Source organism: Cataglyphis hispanica, chromosome 2 (genome assembly GCF_021464435.1).
Source record: "Cataglyphis hispanica isolate Lineage 1 chromosome 2, ULB_Chis1_1.0, whole genome shotgun sequence".
Taxonomy (NCBI): Eukaryota; Metazoa; Arthropoda; class Insecta; order Hymenoptera; family Formicidae; genus Cataglyphis; species Cataglyphis hispanica.
Genome location: NC_065955.1, coordinates 12,919,070 through 12,936,006, shown reverse-complemented (window position 1 = coordinate 12,936,006; position 16,937 = coordinate 12,919,070). Strand labels below are relative to the sequence as shown.

At 29.3% G+C, this 16,937-nt stretch overlaps 1 protein-coding gene across 5 annotated transcripts in view; it reads left to right on the top strand.

The window, feature by feature from the left end:
* The window catches only part of LOC126858912 (TGF-beta receptor type-1), a 38,469-nt gene extending 21,760 nt beyond the window's left edge, over positions 1-16,709 (top strand). For 3 of the 5 annotated variants that reach the window (XM_050609640.1, XM_050609638.1, XM_050609641.1), the window contains exons 4-8: positions 5,722-5,955; positions 6,848-7,081; positions 7,557-7,897; positions 8,418-8,657; positions 8,939-12,148. In XM_050609640.1, coding sequence (XP_050465597.1) covers positions 5,722-5,955; positions 6,848-7,081; positions 7,557-7,897; positions 8,418-8,657; positions 8,939-9,061 — 1,172 coding nt within the window. In that variant the 3' untranslated portion in view covers positions 9,062-12,148. Of the gene's footprint in view, positions 1-5,721; positions 5,956-6,847; positions 7,082-7,556; positions 7,898-8,417; positions 8,658-8,938; positions 12,149-12,475 lie in introns of those variants that run through there. The other 2 variants (XR_007688730.1, XM_050609637.1) reach the window with 2 other exon arrangements.
* The last annotated feature ends 228 nt before the right edge of the window (positions 16,710-16,937 follow it).

Below are 16,937 nucleotides of genomic sequence, written 5' to 3'. Positions count from 1 at the left end.
AAAGTTTGCTTTCCCGAAAGATTCTCGTGCAAATAAACTTGTCAATAAATCAAAGGACATTCAAAGAACTCAATGGCGGAATCCATAATAAAAAATCCATAAGCAGTCAAATAAATATGTAATATTTATTTAAAACGGAAAGAGTAAATTTTAGATAAAAAATTTTAGATAAAAACAAAAGAAAAAAATATATATTTATATTATAAATTTTTATCAATGAATATCTTTACTCTGATTTTATTAAAATTATTTTTGATTTGTACATTTTTAATAATAGATAGCTTTTATAGCTTATGTAACGTAGCATAATATTCATCGAGATGCAGGGCGATCTATGGTTTGATGTATTTATTTTTTAGTTTATCATTCTAAATGAATCAGTTGTCCGTGATACGATGCGAACGATAGCTTTTACTTCTATAATCATCGAGTAATAACGAGTGATTTACACAGATAAATAATAGTAGTATTACGTGTAATTCCGCTCAATAGATTAACAAAAAATAAATAAATAATGTAATAAATGAATAATGAGCGTTTCTTTTTATTAAAAAAACGTGTTAATAACAAAAGCAATTTAAATTAGGTTTGAAAAAAAGTTTAACTTATCGATATTTTGTTGAAACATCAAATTTTTTACAATCGATTGAAGTTCTTGAATATTAAATTTTCTATTTCTTTGTCTCATGAAATGATGATTTGATAACTTTTGAATGCGTGCGTTACATCAACAACTTATATAATAACTTACGTATTGAAACTGTTGATTCATGCATATAGTGATACACGAGGAAAAGACTTCGAGTTCTCGGAAAAAACAAGGAAGAAGCATAAATTCAAATAAGCCATTGAATTCTGTCAAGCAATGCAGTCCGCGAAACTTTTTTTGAGGCTCCAATTATATTTCAATGGCACTTGAAATATTAATGGCAGATTTATATGTTTCAGAAAAAATTTAAATTTATTATTTTGTATAGATATTTTGTATGACGTTTTATTAATTTATTATTTTGTATACACGTTTTATATAATTTTTTTTTTTTAAACAATAAATATTTTACAATAATTATTATAAGATTCTTAAGATTATTTTATGATATTTTTATTTCTCTTTCGTATTTATTATCTATTATAGTTTATTTTTATTAATTTAATATAATTTAATTTTTCTTTTTATTATTAAAAAAATTTTAATTAAATACATATATTCTCTCTTTATCATACATGTAAATCTGTCATTGTTCGAATTGCGACGCTTTAGCTTTTCCGTTTGAAAAGCTTTTTTGAATTGCGGAGAAAGCTTTTTTTGGATTGCAAAGAAAGCTTTTTTTGAATTGCGGGAAAAGAATTTTTGTGACGACGACCTTGGTGAGGCACGCGTGCGACAATAATGAGAGAAATGGGAGGGTATCGATTATCGATTTTCTACGCTTTTGTGAATTGTCTGGGCGCGCACTTTTCACACTTCTGTCTCCTATGTATTCCCCACGTTTCACGTTTTCGTGCCATTTATCTTGCTTGTGTCGAGCTGACAAGACAAGGAACGGGACTGGCTGCCATCGACCGACAATTTTCTTTATCGCAAGCGCGTTTTTTCGCTTAGAACGAGTTTTTACTGCAATAGAATTCGACATGTTATTGTTGCTATAGAATGATGCTGTTTCGTTACATAATGCAAGATATATTTGAACTATGCAATGCACAATTATACAGTGTGCACATTATCTTTAGTGTGTTTAAAAGGATTACATAAATATTATAATATATAGCGCGCTTTATATATTTTAAATCTGAAATGTCTCATATTGAACATATTTTGGCATTAAGTGAAATCTCGCAGAATGATTTATTTAAAAATAATATAATTTTGTAAAATAATATACGTTAAATTATTAATTTAAATACATATCTTATTTATTTTTATATACATAGCTAAAAAAATTAAACTTTTTAAACTTAATCATAAAAACTGTGTTTTATTGGACTTTAAATGTATGTGTATATCTATGATATCATTATATCGTGCACTCATATATTGCATGCATCTCCTGTTCATAATAAAAAGGAGACGCAGATAACTCTCTCATACTGTATATATTACGTGCAGATAAGATAATAACGGATCGTGTTCTGATGCATTCTGCAACGCTGAGAAAATCTGATAAAAAACCGAGGGCATTCCTCTCTCGGACCATGTTTTCATTTTGTATGTAACTAGAGTATGCTAATTTTCTAGAACACGAATACTCTCCAGTGTCATATTAACATGTCTTTGTTATTTTTACATATATTTAAAAATACTTTTAAATTAAATAATACGAAATTATAGTGATATAATATATTATTTAGAACATTTATTTACATGAATCGTACAAATAATAAGTGTATTTGTTTTAAGTTATAAGATTAAACAATTCTCCAATAATATTTTGTTAAAAATAATTAGTTTTGCAAAATAATATTTTGCATACAAGAACGAGATATATTATGTAAAATTTTTATTCATCGATGTACAAGCTTTCCGATCGTTCAATTTGTTGGCTTGAGGTTTTGATTACGAATTCAAATTTAATAAAAGGCGAAGTCAGATCTCATTGACTATTGAAATATGTATATTAATATACATATAATTCAAATTCATTAAAAATAAAGTTGCTCTCTGAAAGGACCAGTTAATGTTAATAGTTGATCTATGATTACAAAAAAAAAAAAATGTCTGTTATTGCACATGGTTGTATAGTTCAAACTATTAAATATAGAATTGTATGGAGAACGTATCGTTGATATCTATATCAAATTTTGAGGCGAATAACAGACAAACGTGAATGCAATTTGCCAGCGCGAATGGAATAGTCTGGCCGCGGGAATATAAGGTAACGAAGCATATGCAACGCGATTGGAATGAAGGGATGATAGGATAGACTGAAAGCGATATTCATCGATTACGTGTCCCAATAAATCCGCGAAGACAGCCATTTATCGGCAAGTATCTCCACAGCAGCGATTTGATATTGGCATGAGACGCGCGTTATATGCTCGCTTATGGAATTCAACGTTCACATAGCGATTTAATCAGCTTCGACGAGGATTTATCGGTGGCACACGAGGAAAACAAATTTTTCGTATTAATCTATTACGTTGTTAATATTGGAATATACCATATTATCAATTTTGAAAGAAAATAATTTAAAATATTTGAAGAATGATAACAAATCTCTCAGATTTGGTGATTATTCAATATACGCATTAAATTCCAACGAAATAATCTTGAAAGAATATATGTAGTAATCAGATTTTTTTATTTTGATATTTAACATTTCTTTTATTAAAAAAAAAAAAAATATTTAATTGAAATCATATATGTCTATCCTTAATATAAAATATTATGGAATTACACATCTCTCGAAAAAAAGACAAAATTTCTATTAGAAAAATTACATTTTAAGAAGAAATAGTCATCTACAAATTAAAATATTTTTTATGGAAAATATCTTTTGATTCTTATAATTATTGTGCATTTCTACGAGTTTATTGATTGCAAGAATTTATAAACATTATGTAACGAAACAGCTGACTACAAAAATTTTTATTTAGAATTTTTATTAAGAGACGTATTTTTGCGAACGATAATGTCAGCAAGATGCACATTTTATTATCGCTCATTGTCTCATGATTTGGGAAAACCATCGTTGGAGATGTGGCGATCATTCATTCAATGAAATCACGGTGTTGTGTGTCACATCGCATTGAAATCTTCATAGGAATCCATATTTAATTATATCCTGATTTTATCTGCAAATTCACAGATAATCCTACCAATTGAATTTTCCAGCTGTTCGATTCCACGATGAACCATAGTTGTTTGCTTTAGTTTATTCGAATTTTATCATTTCCAATCCTTACGTCCTACCAAGTGATATCTCTTTATATGTCCTTACATTAATCATTTTAACACAAGAACGGCTTTTTGGGAGTTTTAGCAACATTGGAAAAAAAGTTATTAATTTATATTGCACGAATAGGGTTTAATTATTTATATGTACATTGTACAAGGTGTTTTATAATTAATATAATTAAGTTTAGATGCGCGAAGTTTTAAAAATAATTTTTTTTAGCGAAAATTTACTTATAAAACATTATTGCAGCAATTTTTTAAACTTATATATTAAATATTTTAATTATATGTACATATATATTTTATATATTTATTAATCTTGTATAAATCATCAAAATTTATTGAGAAAAACACTAAATATGACGTTTACGCTTTATCTCTATGAAATATTTCGTATTCATATATTTATAAATGTACTTATTCGTAAGTTAATTTTTTGGGAATCTGCGAATTTTCTGTAATTTATTTTATAATGAATTTTAAATATTGAATTAGTATAAATTGGAATAAACAAATTATTTTTAAATAGTTTCTTATTTGATGTTACATCATGATGATTTGATTAGCTCTTTCGGATGTTGTTCATTATTTTTACTTACTCTCCGTGTTGTTTTTCACTGAATGACCGATTAACAGCATTTGTATGCTTCGAAAGAAATTCTTGACGTTCTTCAACTTTACGACTCACAGGTAAGTCCAGGTATGTGCTCAACGTACTGCAAATGTCTCGATAAGACGCGTTAAAAAAACGTCTGTCTATAATGCAATCTATCATGACATGAATTTAATTGCAGTATCACGTATAACAAGAGATTATTATTACGAATTTAACACTAGAAATTCTACGATCAGTGCTTCAGTGAACAAAACATTTTATGTTCCGAGTATACTTAAATGAAGATAAAAACCGCGACAAACAATTGTTTTTGTGTATTCATAATTTGCATCATTAATATCTGTCAAAATTCTATAAAAATATAAGACTCGAGATTGCTAAAAGAACTTACTTGGTTCACCTTAAAAGATCCGTATCAAATTCAAACTTGAAATTAATAATCAAGGTAATCGTAAATTATCGAGGCGCAGTCGTACGTTTATGCACACAATCGATTTTTTAATAGATTTCTGATTTTTTTTTCAGCCAGAGGTTTTTTCTGTCAGCAATGAATCATGTTATTGGTGAAATAATCTGTATAAAAATCGCTCAAAATCTTATTTCCATTTTGTATTAAATCTCTTGAATGTATTTGTTTAACTGCTATTGATATGTACTGTGAAATCGCTTTATACTCTTCATTTTGCTTGCATTTTGTTGCATATTAGTCTTTGCATATTTTTGCTTTTTGCTGTACGCCTACATCTTTAGGCTTTCTCTCTTGGAAATCTGCTTGCGCTTACTTGCTTTCGAATCAACGATGCAATACTGATCCCGATCAATGTACTCCTACGAAGTTTTTCGCTTGCAAAATCAGTGGTATTCAATTTTTCTCGTTTACGAATATAAATGTTAATTGAAAAGAAAGAAAAAAAATAGTTTTTTGCAAATAATACTTATATATATAGATAATACGTTTTTTGCTACATTACATAACGGAGTGGCTTTTAAGAGAATTTTTTGCATCCATGCAATTTGCCCGGAAACCTTGAGACACAGTATGTGGCATGCATCATCCGGGAATATGCGCATCACGGAGTTGAATACCGCTGGCATAATGACTTATGGAATACGGCATCATTTGAGCATGGTGCATCGCGGTTGAAATTAGCGTTTCTCCGTCGATGCCTCCCACATACAAAAATAATAACCGGACATATCTTACCAAAAGTGTCGTCGAGCGGTGACGATGCGACGTGGGTCACCTGGAAAATGGCCTTGACGATAGCACTGCCAATATGCGCGATCTGCGTGATCGTTATGGTCATCTATCACATACACATGACCAAAAAGAGACCGGCCAGACACTTCCCGGACGATTCGATGGAGGCTCCGGACCGGCCGATCCTGGGCGGCGTTACCATCAGGGACATGTTAGAGATGACTACGAGCGGTAGCGGCTCGGGTAGGTCAAACTAAATTAAAGTTGGTTATTCGATATTCAATGATAATTTTAAAAAGCAATAATAAATCTTTGAATCTTCTACTTTAATAGAAATTGTCTCATGAAAATATGCTTGATACTTTATATCATAAGAGCAAACATTTATTAATAATTATTCAGAAAATAATGAATATAAACAATTTATGTTATTGAAAATAGCGAGCTTGATTTTTAAATATAACTTCTTCACATTACATATATCTTTGTTGCTTCCTTAACAAATACATTAAATTGTGTACGTGCATGCGTCTGTATTTGTATACGTAAAATATTAATTTTATATATAATATATATATATATATATATTTATGTTATTTTAAAAATATATATTTACTTTTATGTAATTTAAAAAATTATTGAGATTTTATATATAATTCATATATAATTAATAATTATATAATTTATATATAATTAATAATTATAAATATATAATTGATAACTACATCATTTTAATTATATTGTAAAAAAAAATAATTTACAATAAATTAAAATATATATTGCTTTTTTATAATATTTTTTTAATGCATGTTTTCTTAAACGTATTTTTTACATATATACTTATCTCATAAATATAATATAATTATATAATATACTAACATGTAACGCGCATATGAGTCATTGTCATATTAAAATTTATAAATTTTAATTACTGAATTCGCGAAATTTAAATCAATAAATCACTATAATGTTTGATTTGCTAATATATCTTATATAAAGTCGCTGTTGTGTTCGCCATATATGCGTGTTTAATTTATTCGTCTCTCGAAATATGATCCGCTAACAACGCGACGCGTGACTCATCATCTTCAATCATACTGAAATTTACGTTCTCCAATGCCCATCCTCTCTCAAGTAGGCCTGCCGCTTCTGGTACAACGGAGCATAGCGCGCCAGATTCAGCTCGTGGAGACGATTGGAAAAGGTCGCTTCGGCGAGGTTTGGCGCGGTCGTTGGCGCGGCGAAAACGTCGCTGTGAAAATCTTTAGTTCGCGGGAGGAGAGATCCTGGTTTCGGGAAGCGGAGATCTATCAGACGGTGATGTTGAGGCATGACAACATTTTAGGTTTTATCGCTGCCGATAATAAAGGTATTGCATTTCTTATATCTACATTTAAATTCAAATTTGATAAAATCTCGAAAAAGTAGAAACATAATTTAATTCCTTTACAGCGTTTGTTAAACATTGTATATTTTGTTATTATTTATATTAATTTTAATTGTAGTTTATAAATTAAAATAGTATTGCAATCTTCTTTTTAATTTAATTAATTAAGAACGTAATATAGTCTTTTATTATGAAGAGATGCAGTAAATTCTATCAGTTCTATTTTATTAAACAACTGTAAAAAAAAACATCGAAATAATATTTGACTAAAAACATTTTATTTATAGAGACATTTCAAGTGCATAGACAGTCGGATTATATGAAACATGAACATATTCCCTATCTATTTTTATTACATATTTTACCATCTTTAAACAAGCCGCCATAGGAATCAAATTAAATCTCCGGAATAAATCATGAATTGATCAATTATCTGTCTTTTTTTCCCTTTTTGTAGATAACGGTACGTGGACACAATTGTGGCTGATAACGGATTATCACGAGAAGGGTTCGCTCTTCGATTACCTCAACAGATCAACCGTCGATACGAATGGTATGATAAGGATGGCCTTGTCGATCGCTACCGGCTTGGCGCATCTTCACATGGAAATAGTCGGCACGCAAGGCAAGCCGGCAATCGCTCACCGGGACCTGAAGTCAAAAAATATCCTTGTGAAGACTAATGGTACCTGCGCCATAGGCGATCTTGGATTAGCCGTCAGGCACGACGTAATCACGGATACCGTCGACATTCAACTCAATCACAGAGTCGGCACAAAGCGATACATGGCGCCTGAGGTAATTGTTATGTGAAAGTTATTTCTTTGTTTCTAAGTATAAAGGAACTTATACTTCCTATTTTCGAGAAAAGTAAAAAAAAATAATTTTAATAATGACTATTATAATAAATACTAATCAAAGTTAATAATATTGATAATATACATTACACTAATAAGAACATATTTATTGAAATGTTTCAATTATTTAATTTATTTTTTAATAACTAATCTTAGATTAGATGAAATTTGATCTATATTTTTTTTTAATTCTTATCAAAGATTTATCTCTTTTTTTTATATATATATAAAGGAAATGAGAAACAGTAGTAAAATTATATATAATTTTAACTAGATATAAGAATATAATTCTTGTTATTGACAGAGATATACTTAAGAGTGAAGAAATTTTCGATAAAAATATATGGAAAAATAATAATTATCAGTGAAGATAAAAATATCCAAGATAATTCGAGTGGACCTGCACACTCGATCAGGAAAGCGGCTCTTCAGTAACTCGTGCAAACGCTTTCTGCTTTCAGGTTCTTGAAGAGACGATAAACATGAGACACTTCGACTCGTTCAAGAGGGCCGATGTGTACGCGCTCGGCCTGATCCTTTGGGAGATCGCTAGGCGTTGTAATGTCGGTGGGATTCACGATGAGTATCAGTTGCCCTTTTACGATTTGGTGCCTTCCGATCCAACTATCGAGGAAATGCGGAAAGTTGTGTGTATGGACCGACAACGGCCATCAATACCAAATCGATGGCAGTCAATCGAAGTAAGTATCGATGCAAAAAAAAATTTAAATGTACATCAAATAAATAATTCTTTGCCTATAAAATTATTTTGCGCATAATAAAATAAATTATAAATCATATTGCTTTAATTTTTAATTGATAATTTCTTGTATTTGATTATTTGCGTTCGTATATTTATTCATACGACTTAAAACTAGAATTAACATTTTAGCTAGCTGTATAAAGAAGTTATCATTTAATTATCTTTATATGATGTAAAATTGAATTGATAATTAATTGACGAATTGTTTTATTTATTTAGGCATTGCAGGTAATGTCGAAGGTAATGAAGGAATGTTGGTACCATAACGCTGCCGCCAGACTGACCGCACTCAGGATCAAGAAATCGCTTGCTAATTATGGCGCAATGGAGGACCTGAAGTAGATTAAGCTTTCACCGGAAAGCTCTTCGACAGAAGAGTTACTAAAAAATCGATTGGTATGTATTCGTGAAAACTTTCGATTGGTATGTTGCTGTCGAAAACTTCGATGCAATAGAGTAAAAGTTTTGGTAGCGTGAAAAAATATTCTCCGAGAGTTACTCCGAAGAATACCACGAAAAAAAGACCGACTAGTATAGGATTTCTTTATGCGAGATTCATCTCGATTTTCGAGTAAAAATACTGTACGAGTATGATTGATATAATCAAGTTGGGCTCTCTGCGGCAAGTTTTGAACAGAAAAAGTAGAACGGATTTTTAAATGCGTTGGTCGATTTGGACGACTGATAGCGTACAAACAGAAAAAACTTGGTTATTTTAATCTCGATGATCAGTCACTCGAGTGAACGGATTAATAGAAAATCGCGCCGTTCGGTTAATCGAGCGATCGTTCGGTTACGCATCGCACAAATTTACACATGCACGCACACTCTGCTGCATATTTATTACAATAATACTAATGAAATACACTAAATAATGAAGTATACAAATTTATTATATAGTAATATTTAATTAATACTAATGAGTAACAATAGATTTATATATTAATATGTATACACATACGTATATATATATTAATTATATATTATATATATTTGCGTTAATAGAATATAATCGATTCGATTAACCGAACTATTCATTTTATTTGAGCGATTTTGTAAATAAATTATTTTAATGAGATGTTTGACATTCACACGAGTATGATTCATCGGAAATAATCATTGGGATATTGCATGAGATTTAAACGTATCAGCTCAGCTACAATGGAACGCGTTGATAGACCATATGCATAAGAAAGTTCTTTTACAATGGGATAACAGTTTACTATATTTAGTTTCGAAAATTTATCGTAGAAATTTGCTATTTTACCAATGCATGCAGAGACTAGGAGCATATACCATACACCATGTTACAAAAGAAATATGCATATCTTTTGGTTTGCCTTCTTTTCGAAAAGAGTGCCGAGTTTGTCGATTAAAATGATTATATAGGGTGGATAGAAAAACCGAACAACTGACATGAACAATGGCATTCAATAAATTAGTTATAGGTGGATAGTTTGGACGAAGTGATATTCTTTTTTGTCGAGAACGAAAAATCTGTTGATGAAAGCATATCGACAAAATTTTGGAAACGCATTGTTGCCAAGACTTTTAGGATGTTCATCTTCTTATGTGTAAAGTATGTGTGAAATTTTGGCGCATTGTCCGGTTTTATTTATCGACCCTACACGTATACTCTTAGTATAGTAGACACGAAACCGAATGTTTTGCTCAAAACGAATATTTTTGCGTAATCACACGAAAGATGATGCGAGGCGCAATGGGATACAGCGAGACTTTCGAAGTACGTTTCCTTTGTGACGCAAAAAGATTGAAATTGAAATTAAATTCAAGAGCACGTATATCATGAGCACGGGGCATGAGAAGAACACGAATATACGAGAAGCGTGCGAGAATTAAATTGGAGCTGGACTAGGTGATATGAAAAAGAGAAGAAGTAAAAGCAAATTCGATAAAAAGAGAATTATTGAAGAATCTATATTTTTTCGGAAATTTATTTTTTTGCGTGAAAGAAAGAAAGGGATAAAATATAGCGAAAATGAACATTTTAATTAAATATATTAGACGAAGAAAATATATTAGTGTACGTAGTTATAGGCAAGAAGAAACCAACTGATATAAAATAAATATAATTTATGATTTTTGCAAATAATTAATTGAACGTGTTTGTTCATTGCTATATCTAATAATGCATTTTTTATAATGGATTATATCTATTAGCTTTTTGTATGTATCAAACATTAAGAAAAAAATTAGGAATTTTTAATAAAGAATATGATGTATAATAAATTTTATAACAAGAATAAGCTAAGATTCCTAAGCACTTTACTTTGTTTGAAGTAAATAAAATTTTTTAATTTATGCATGTGATATAATTTTATTTTTACTCTTATTATAAATTAATATAGAAATATTTTGTTATAATAAAAATAAATAGTATTTTCAGTTGGTTTTTTCTGCATAACCACGTTTAAAGAGTTTTTTGGATAAATTCCATCGAATTACTGTATGCGTTATATCGGTTTAAAAAAAAAAAGCTTTACTAAATGCTATTTTATACATCTTCTAAAAAATTAATTTAGATTCTAAAGAAAACATCAGATAAATATTCGAATATACATTTACGCGCTGTATTTCAGTGAGTTGAAAAGCAATCGTAGTGCTCGAGATAGGTATATAAATTTGGTATATTGCGAGATTGAGAGAATGTGACAAATATGCATACGCGGAATGCCTCTCTGCGAAACATAATTATATAATTATCGGCGAAGAAGAGGAGAGATTGTTTCTCCTTACTTGTTTATTCGCGAAGAATAAAGCAAATTCTTCTCTTCTTCCACGAATAATTGATTATATCGATAATAATGTATAATATATACTTCGGACGATGTGAGAAAGAAATATGGAAGGTGATTTATTTGGAGTGAAAGAAAGCAGATGAGTAATATTGCGTGAAATATAAGAGAATCCAGAAGAGAGAACACAGGAAAATAAGAATCTGCGTCATCCAATAGTCAAAGTAAAAGTCTGCAAAGTTACAATTATTATTATATTATAGAAGAAAGAACGGAGGGTCCTTCGAACATATAATCGTATTTTTATATTGTTTTTTATCGATGACGTCGATTTAACGTCACGCTAATTTTCCTCTTCCGTTTTTACATGTCGCAATGTTCCGACCCAGTTGCAATAGTTTCATGTGTATGGACGCGCGTTCTATATTATATTTAGCTCTTTATATAAATCAGTGCAGATAGTTCTTAATTTACTAATATAACTATTGTAATATAATATGAACGACCATCTCTCTAATATGAATCATACATATCTTTTAATAAATATATAAATTTAAAATTTTTTAATATAGAAACAAAGTAGCTATAACCAAAAAAAATTTAATTTTAACAGATTCTCTAAGAATCGAGACCTAGTGGCATCAATAAATACAATGCTAAATATATTATTCTTATTAATGTTTAAAATATATATATATATATATATATATATATATATATATACACATATATATTTATGTGTATATGTACATGCATGCATACGTGCATATTTTACCTTTGCTAATATTGCTAATATTATTTTACATATTTTTATAAACATTATTGCAATCAAACATATTTTGAAATTGTATGCAACGCTATTATTATTTAACATATTTTTTAACTGCAAATTAAGAACAATCCGTACTTTAATGTAAACAGAGATAAATAGACAAAATGTATCTCTAAAACTCAAGTCGTCCATTATTATTCAAGGAACTTTTTTTTTTTTTTTTGGCAGGTAAGATGAGACAAAAGCAACGATCGCACGATTTGACAATGGAGTGACTTGATACATGCTCGTCGCGGATCGCAATCTAAAAGACTGAGAATCTAATGTTCGATTAATATTCGATTAATAGATAATGATTAATTAAGATTAAAATCAGAGACATTCACTTTTATTTTTTTATCTGTAAATTAATCATGATTCTAATACTAACATTTAGGATAATTTTGTTTATATGCTCTTTAATTTGAAATTAAAAGTCAATTTTTTTCCGATTATTTTTTATTGACAAAATAATACTGCTGATTCCTCGATGTTCTGAATTTAATTTACATTTATTGATATTAGACGAATCTACATTATTGAAATGAAAATCTTTAATTTTTTATCACTATTATAATCTTACCCTTTTTTTCGCACTTGTTTTATTTTTTTTTATATCTTGCCATCTCTTTCGAAATCAATTTAATAATTTCGTGTTCCATATTTTCAATCATTGCGGAAATAGAAGTAAGACTGAACTGTTTTAAAAGTAGTTAGGTTCTATATATTTCCTAACTTTTTTTTTAAGTACGAGGTCTCGAGGGCAAAGGTTTATATTCTTGAAAAATTTTTAAACTTGCTCCTTATTCTAAGCTTCATATTAGACTTTACAAACAGAAGTTTATACGTAAAGAATGTTTTTTTTTTAATTCGGCTACAAACCGGAAGCATAATAGTGACCGACGATATGCGTGTACATCTTGCGAGTTTAAACGAACTGTCACTCTGAAAACGGAGTCTCTTTGCTCGCTCTCATACATTCCTGTTATGACATATAGATTAATGTATCATACGTAACGATAGTCCGTGCATTGGTGAAATATGGTAGTGACGTTTTTCACATACTGTGCTCTCGATGTGCACAGATTTGTCGATGAAACGCCGCAAGCTTGACCGATATATCCCTCGCAGCTGTTTCCATATACTGCTAGTACAACTCTTTGTGCCAATACCTGACCGAGTATTAACTAAAACGAGAGAAAGAAAGAAAAGAATAATATATGTTTTATTTTCACAGCGAACTGCATTCGCTCTTAAATAAGGAAAAATATCTTCGATATAGACGCATGTTAAACGCTTCAGGCTTAAGGATTAAATATCACAGAAGATAAATCCCTGCAGGATACAATTTTTTTTTTTTTAAATTCAAACGCATATTTAGCAGAAAATACACATCTAACATATAAAGAATATTTAAAAACTAATTTGAATCATAATATTAATTCGAGTCACTACACTCGAAGCTTATTCAAAAAGATATTTTTCCTCTTTACACACATTCATATCCAGCTATAGTTCCGGGCGACAATATCAATGTCACTCCTGATCTCTTCTTATTATAACTAATTGTACTATCTATATTGCAACTGGGTCGAACCGTCGAACAGTCTGACTTATATCCGACAAATGCCGAACTGCCAAATGATATTTCATCCTCTTTTCCGCTCCTTACTGTTTAAACCTTCTTTCCCTCTCCTCCCATATACACTTGTACAAAAGAGTAACAATAAATTAGAAGAGATCATTGCACACGCGACAATTAATGTGCGTATCGATTCCGCTAGAAGGAAAGAAACTTCGTACCTTTAAGACGATTCACCGTCTATTTTGTTTTACGCTTTAGATACCAGTGTTTATAATGATTACCAGTGAGAAAAGGAGAAATTTGTTATCGGAGAAAGTCGCATTGTTTTGATACTTTATATTAAGTGTATTGTAGATATTTTATATATTAGGTGCATGTGTATATACATTTTAGAGGGAAAAGAGCTATATTAAGTATATTAGAGATATCCTATTTTATATATATATGGTAGAAAAAAATCGGAGAGTTACAAAATCGATATAAATACTATGCTAATTGCTTTACTTTTGTCTTGTTTGCTGTAATCCGGCTGTATTTATAAAATCTATCTTGCTTCGCAAATGTTTTTATTTTTTACAAATAAGGAAATTAGATGTATAAAACATAGTATTTGTCAATATGTTAACACTAGCTTTTGCCACATTTTATTGCTATTTATAATTTATAAAAAGGGTGTTTATTGTACTTTATAATGAAGAAAAGAAATTTTATTTCTTTTATTTGTAAAAAGATTTTTATTTTGATAGATAAAAATTATACGGTAATTAGTCTAATGAGAAATTATTGAGTCTTATAATTAAAAAATGATTATTTGTAATCATTCAATCAGAACAATGCGATTTTTTAATCGATGACATTATATATTATACGAATAATCATTACTTATTGCTGAAGATTTATAGACCAAAAATATTTTTTATTTGGTGTAGAAGAAATGTTGCAAATTTGAAACGATTATTATAAGACCTTTAAAGAAACAATTTTTATTCTATATATTTTTTTATATCATTAAACAAATGTGTTTAATCATAATTACGATATTTTATTTGTAATTTATTTTGTTTTATTAATTTTTGTATTGTTTTTATAGCGTTATTTGCATTCAAAAAATCAGTTTATATAACTTTATTAAATTATACATATAATTTTGAGTATTTGTTTAATCAGGTAAAAATATAGTTACATTATATGTGAAATTTTAATGTCAACAAATATGAAAAGGTTGTTATAACTGCTGATTTATTGTTTCCCTTCATTTTGAATATTAATTTAAATTGTGACTTATTATTTCGCTGGTCTTTCGCATTATTTGATGCAAATAAAAATTAAAATACAAAACACGGGAAAATTTTTAGATTAAATTGCTTATATTAATAATTAATTCTTTATTTCTTTTGAATTACGTTATTAATTTCAATAGAAAATGCATGCACACACACACACACACACACACACACACACACACACACACACACACACACAAACAAACAAACACACACACATCTCCTCTCTTTTTCTCCCTTCACACATACACATGTATAAAATATTAATATTATTATCGATGATTTATTAATCATTATTATTATATCATTTTTATTCTCTGTGTTTTTCATTTTATTGTATAATACTCTGTACATAATGATGTAAATGTTTATCGATAATTTACATATAATGATAGAATGAGCACTTGTAATTTTCGTAATAACGGGTGGGTGAGTTGGTGAATGGTATAGTTTTTTCTGTAATTATTCGTAATGTTTGTAAGTATATCGCGTCTTTTTTATTTTTTCCATCTTTAAATATCCAGCCTTTAAATATCCCGTGATTAATATACAATTGTGTCATAGAAGGTTGTTGCTGTAAAAAGTTGATCTTGGAATAGAAAAAAGTTGCGAAATATTGCCAGCTCATGTTATAATAGAAATAAAGATATAACAAGTCAAAAAGTTTCACCGTTAATACAAAGCAAGATTTATCATGGGATGAAAACTATAACGAGCCGAGTTGAAATATCGGATATCAGAAAGTATATTGATTGTAATAAAAATAAAATATATAAAAGCAAATTACAAGATTGTAACGAAAAACGAGAATATGGAGAGCAGCAACTCTTTCTATGATATTTTTTGACAGAACGTTTCTCGATTGGGTACACATTCGAAAGACTGAAATACTTACTCTTCTCGAAGTAAAATGATCTATAGTCTTAATACAAGTCACGAACATGCGAAAGCACCGATGATCCCATGAGTTACCGTTTTCTATAATTATCGCAATATCGTATCTCGCATGTCTCGTGACTCGAATACGCAATCGGCTCTATCGAGATCATTCTACGTTTCTTCGTTAATAATGAACGAACAGTACGTCGTTCTGCGACTTTTTACGACGTATTCATTTTTCATTAGGATCGAATTTTCTACGATTTATAAAATAAAAAACCGGTGACTTGTTTAATCAATTAATTAATTGCTGCCGCTGTATAAAGCGTGCCTGGCGGTGTGGATGAATCTTAATATTGTTAATAGATATACGTACCTAATGTTATTAATTATTATTAATTTCTGATTTGTATTTGGGAACGCGAGATTGTTGGAGCCCAACGTACGAGATGAGATTTAACGATATTTTATCGTACAACATTTTTCTAATCATTCAACGCAAGACAAATTTGATAAAATAGATTTAACGATTTTACAGGTGCATGATTAGAAATAAAAATTCTCATACGTTTTGGGTTTCACAAATCTGGCCTTTCTAAACGGATCCTACTAATAAACGCCATAGTGGTCCGAAAATAAAAAATTAGCTCGAATAAATTAAATTTACTTTAATGTACCTCTTTGTTTATTCCTTGGATCTTTCCCTTTCGCATTTTATATGTTTTACAATTAATAATTGAAATATTTTTACAATAAAATTAGAATAATAGAAAAATATGGAAACATTTTAATAATCTTAATATGTTTATATATAATGTGACATAAATTTTCTCGACTGTCAAATCGCTTATAATTGATTATATTAAAGCTTTGCTGATAAAGTTTTTTAGGATAATGTACGTTT